This window comes from Culicoides brevitarsis, chromosome 2, assembly GCF_036172545.1.
Source record: "Culicoides brevitarsis isolate CSIRO-B50_1 chromosome 2, AGI_CSIRO_Cbre_v1, whole genome shotgun sequence".
Lineage (NCBI taxonomy): Eukaryota > Metazoa > Arthropoda > Insecta > Diptera > Ceratopogonidae > Culicoides > Culicoides brevitarsis.
In genome coordinates this window covers 16,279,240-16,285,239 of record NC_087086.1, presented here as the reverse complement: position 1 = coordinate 16,285,239, position 6,000 = coordinate 16,279,240, and the positions used below count along the sequence as shown (strand labels likewise).

At 24.4% G+C, this 6,000-nt stretch overlaps 1 protein-coding gene across 1 annotated transcript; it reads left to right on the top strand.

The window, feature by feature from the left end:
• The first annotated feature begins 1,573 nt into the window (after positions 1-1,573).
• On the top strand, positions 1,574-2,772 carry LOC134828591 (uncharacterized). The gene is made up of 3 exons (XM_063841570.1): positions 1,574-1,883; positions 2,352-2,599; positions 2,656-2,772. Exons 1-3 carry the CDS (start codon positions 1,574-1,576, stop codon positions 2,770-2,772), a joined length of 675 nt encoding a protein of 224 aa, XP_063697640.1.
• The last annotated feature ends 3,228 nt before the right edge of the window (positions 2,773-6,000 follow it).

The following is a 6,000-nucleotide window of genomic DNA, read 5'->3' as shown; positions in this document are numbered from 1 at the left end:
GGAGATTTTCTAAGAAAAAATTAATTAATCGATGAGTTCTTATCCAATTTATTTAATGAAAAATATATTTGATTAAATTAAATTGATTATCATTTAAAATGGACAGTGAATTGTTTTTAATTATCATTGAATTAAAATTTTAACATTTTATTATATTTTAATTAGCAAACAATTATTTTAATCAATTTTAATCTTATGTTTTAAATTTATTGATTTCACTCAATTATTTTTAAAAATTTTTATTTTTTTTCAATTTTTTAAAAATTAGAAATTTTTATAATTTTTTAATCAATTTATTAAAAAGTTTTAAAAAAGCTTTAATGGTTTTGAAATCACTCATTTTTAAATTATTTTAAAGAATTTGCAAAAAAATATATTTAAAATTAATTTTTTTAAAATTTAATTTTTTTTTAAATTAAAAAAAATATTAATTTAAAATAAATTTTTAAAATTTTATTTTAAATTTTTTTAATAAAAAAAAATTTTCAAAACTTTGTCAAAAGACAAAAAAAAAACATTTAGAATAAAAAAAACAAAATGGAAAAATTTTAAAAAATTAAATTAATAATTAAATAAATTAAAAAATATTAAATCACATTGAAATAATTTAAATTTTATTAATTTTAATATTATTAATTAAAATAAAAATATTTTTCTAAAATATTTATTGGCCAAAAGACAAAAATAAAAAAACTAAAAAAACCAAATTTTAATTGACTTTCAAAGTAATCTAAAGATTAACAAACTTAAATCAATATTTCACAATAATTAACTCAAGTATAAGCTTGATTTTTATTTTAAATTAATTTTAAGGAATTAATATTTTCAGCTTTTAAAATTTATATTATTTAAATTTTTTGAAAAATAAAAAAAAAAATAATTTAACCGAACAAATTTAATTAAAAAATTAAAATTCAATTTATTTGATTAAAAAAAAAATTAAAATTTTTAGACTCTATAAAATTTAAATGACATAAAAAATTATTTTGCTAAAACAAAAAATATAATTAAAAATTTTATAAACTTACAGTTCACGTCTCAACGAAAATGCAATTCACATTTTATTTAAATTTTGATCATGCGCACAAATAATTTCCATTTAAATAGAATTTTTCCCGAAGTCCGTTAATTTTTCTTCAATTTTCCTTTCACAATTTTTTCAAAGATGTCGCTCTATACTTCCCCCGAAATTTAAAACTTTAAAAATTTCTTCCATCGTTTAGCTGCAACGAAATTTCACACGCAAAAAAAAAGAATTTCTTTTACATAACTGCGCCTTATTTTGGACATCATTACAACACACTCGCGACATGCACTTTTGCATATAATTAACATTATCAGTCATGAATTGAATGCAAATGCATCGGTTCCACGCAATTTAACGACTGTCTGTGTCCACTTTAAACCACACACCATTAATTTGGTTTATAAATTTGCGTGTTGGTGTGTGTCTGGCGGCGATATAGACGTGAAGCAAATGTTAATCAGGTTCACCCGCAAAAATCATAAAAAGCAATGAAAAGTGCAAGTTCAGTGTCAATTTTGCGTTTAACGTGGTTAGATAAACAAACACATGAAATTTTTGTTGATTTTTGTTGCTGTCGTCGTCGGTTCGTCAGCACTTTTGATGGTTGATGAGGACACGATGCGACTTTTGAAGACTTTTCCGGAAATCGTTATTTATGATTTGAAGACGAATAAAACGATGGGACCGCCATATGTGGAGTATCCGGTGATAAAAGCAGATGAAGCAGCAACAGAGGAGGGAGGTCAGGAGGGAGAAATGCAAGAAGAAGAGAGCGGTTGGCCTTGTCAGTGTCAAGACAGGACGTGTGGATGTTGTTTCGGGATGAATATCGACAGATTTAACTTCAGTCAAGAAAGTAAGTTTTTAAAAAAATTAAAAAATATGGAAATAAACTTAAAATTTTTAACTAAACTTAAGCTTAAAGACATAAAAAAGTAAAGTTAACTTAAGTTAAAAATAAAAATAATATTTTGAGCTTAAGTCAATACCTAAGTTTTTAGCTTTTAAACTAAATTTTAGCCAAAAAAATCCTTTTAAACAAATTTTAAAAAATCTTAGTAAATTAAGTCAATTAATTTGATTTAAGTCATCATTAAGTCATTTTAACTTAAGATAAAGTCGAATGTTTTTAAAACTTAAATTTAAGCTTAAGTAAAAAAAACAATGGGTTTTCGATTTTCAGACCAAATTTTAAGGAAAAATTAAGTCGATTAAGTTACTTTAAGTCGCCTTAAGTGACTTTTACGTAAGCTTAAGTCGAATAATTTTGACTTAACAAGTTATATACAATTGAAGTTGAATTTTTGTATTATTTTTTTTTTAGTGTGTGGCAACATGATATACGATCCACTGGAATTTTCCATGACATTTAACATGCTAATGAACGGCAACAATATCTACACAAACACTCAATCTGGTAAAAATCCGCCTCCAATGTGCATGCCGATGCCTGTTCCTTACATCCCGATCCGAATGGAAATGTGCATGGTTTTGTCTAATGTGATGCAACCCGGAAACAACCTTCACGCCTGCATGGATCTAGAATTTAAGATGCAAAAAATTAAAATGCTGGTAAGTCAAAAAATTTTTTATCAAATTATCTGAAATTTTTACGTTTTTTTTTTTAGATAATCCACTTTGATTGCTTCCGCATGGGACAAAACATGGCCTGGTTGAAGCCCGAAGACAATGGCGGCGTCGACGAATTCGGGCAGATTATACAAAACAATAGACTGAAGCAATAAATTTTGATTTTCAGCGTGTGTCTCTGAGTGCGAAAAGTAAAGCTAGAGGACTAAACAGACGTAATTTATCAACGTGCAAACAATCAGAGTCGTTCGTGCTTGTCATTCGTTCAATACCTACCGAAAATAATAAAAAAAATAGAAGCGAGAAAGAAGAAAGTCATAAAAAATCCAACAAAATTCTTTCATTCACAAAAAAAAAGGAGTGTAGAGAAATTTTTTTCTGCATCCATTTTTTGTGTCTGTGACAATTGTTTTGCATGTTTTATGTTTCTGTCACGTAACTAATAACATTTTCACTTGACATTGTTGTTGCCTCGCTGTGTCGATGGACTTCCACACGAATGATGAAAGTGAGATGAATGTGCCGAGTGAAAGTGAAAAAAAAAATTCATAGAATTGTAAGTGATTTGTAGAAGATTTTTCTTTTTTATTTAAAGGGGTTGAGAAAGTTTTAAAAAATTCAAACATTTTTTTTATTAAAATTATTTAGAAAAATATTTATTGCGTCTTAATTTTAAAATAATTTTTTGAAAAATAACAATAAATATTTGAAATATTTAATAAAATTATCAATGAACTTTGAGGAACTGATAAGAGAAACACGTAATTAAGTTGTAAACATGGAAATTAAAGTTTATTAAATTAAAATTAAAATTTCTCTAATCAAATATTTATTTCCTTTATATTTTTCACACAAAATAATAAATAATAAAATTGAAATGCGGTAAAAATAATTTTAGAAAATTAATTTAAATTAAATTTTAAATATTTAATTAATAATAAAAATAAATAAATTATTTTTAAATATTTTTTTTTAATTTAAAATAAAATTATTTTTTTCAACATTTTATTATTTTTTTTATTAAATTTTTAAAAATTAAAATTAAGTTATATTAATTTTTCTTAGATTTTTTTTATAATTTTGCGTTAATTTTCACTTAAATATTCAATTAATTAATTTTTGACAATATTGAATAATATTGAAAAATTGTAAATTTTTGTTAATTTATTTACAGAATTTTTAGACTCGTCTGAGACTAAATTTGTTTATTCATTCAAGTGTCAAATCTCGCAAATGTCCTTGTAGTGCATCTGATAAGAGAGAAGATGCGAGATCAATAATTTTATGAAGGTGTGATTATAGTAATAAAATAACACATAATTTCTAATCGACGTAAAATTCTTAGTAAATCATCAATGAATGGAATTACGTAACAAAAAACGTGATGTGAAATGAAATTTTTTTCAAAAATCAATTATTTTATTTAAATTAATATTAATTTATTTTAATTAAAATACATTTTAAGTTAAATTTATTTAATTAATCAACATAATTATCATAAAAAGCTAATTTTTGATCATTTTTCTGAGTAACTTTTTCTCTTGTTTCTTTGGAATTTTTAAACATTTGCACTTCAAACTTTGATTTTTCCTCCTCTTCTGCACTAATTTCGCCATTCCAGCACATAACGTAGTCATCGTCATTGAATTTCACTTCTGGGTCAACTTTTTTAGAATATTTCCATGGATCAATTGGATTGTCCGTTTCCAATAAAGGTTTGAATTCTTTCACTTTTTTATTTGAAGGTGAATGATCATTAAATAAGATCATTAATAATTTTTCTGGATATATTTCATTAGATGTTTCGAAACTTTTTTCGTTAAATATTAGAGAATTTTCCTGTTCATTCACTGGATTAAATTTTTCATCCATCAAGAAACCAATAAAAGGACTGCCATTAATGGCGCAAAAATTCAAAGTTAAAAATAGAAAAATGCAAAATTTATTCATTTTTTGCGACTGACTTTAATGAAAGTTTAGAAATAACTGATTGAACATTCGGCTTGCGAATTAATATGTAAACTTGCATCATGATAATTGTAAGAATTTCTCGGAATAATTGATAAGAGAGATGTGAACTTGATAAAGTGAAGTTCGGTGAAATATATTCAGCAGTACATCGTAATAAATTTATTTTTTGTACCTAATTTAAAAAAAATTTAAGTTATTAGAAAATATTAATTTTTTTGTGAATTAAAATTTAAAAAAAACAAAATAATAGGTATTTAATCGAATTTTTTAATTTTTGTAAAAAAAAAAAATATTCAAAATTTATAAATAAAATTTAATTTTTAATAGTTTAATAATTGTTAATTTAATTTAAATTTAAAATAATAATTTTTAAACTAATAAAAAATTATTAACTCTAAATTTTTAATTTAATTAAAATAAATAATTAATAAATTTTTAATCAGAAAGAAAAATAATATTTTTAAATTTTATTTATTTTTTAATTATTTTTTTTTTATTTTTTAAAGAAATTTTTTAAATTATTATAAATGATACGATTTTTTTAATATTTACCTACTATTTCATGTCATCTAACTCTATTAAAAGTCATACCGCCTTTTTTACTATCTAACCATCTTCGCAAGTCCCTGTCGAATGTGACGAATGTTTTAAAGGTCATTAATATTCCAATCACAGATGTTCGTTCTGGCTATCATAATTCCGATGTCTGTCCATTCCGCTGTTGTTGGTCGCCTGATATGATGATTTAATTACATTTTATTTCACTTTTTTCCATCCATTCTCTTTTTGTTATTTTTTCATTAAATTTTTTGCTATTGCCACTATTTTTTTTATGGTTTTTGCTTTGTTTATTTATTCATTTCCACACATTCCCAAAGAGCGAAATTCCATCAAATATTTTTTTTTCGCTGGAAAAAACAGATATGACAAGAGAAATATCGTCATATCATTTTCGTAATTGAGATCTAATTGAGATGGCACGTGTTTTGGATGGCAGTTGAAGCGAAACGAAGGGAAAGCAGTGTTAGATTGTTTTGTTTAAAGAACGTATGCGCGTCATTAGCAGTTGTTCAAACTTATGACAGACATCTGACGGCAAATCTGGCGGATTTTTACAACAATTTCATCGTTTTTTTCGTGAATTTTATGAATTTCTCTCAAAAATCCCATTCCACGAGTCGAGTAATGAAATATTTTTTCATTATTTTTCGTTTTTATTGAACTCAAGTGAGTATTATTCTGATGAGAATGCGTCCCGTTCTCCCATTTTGCCAAGAGTAACTGTTGAAAAGAACGAAATTGATGCTTAAATATGAGTGATTTACTTTATAATTTATTTATATGGGGAATTTTAATTAGAAATAGGGATCAAATTTGTTCGAATCCTCTAATTATGACGTTGATGAACGTCG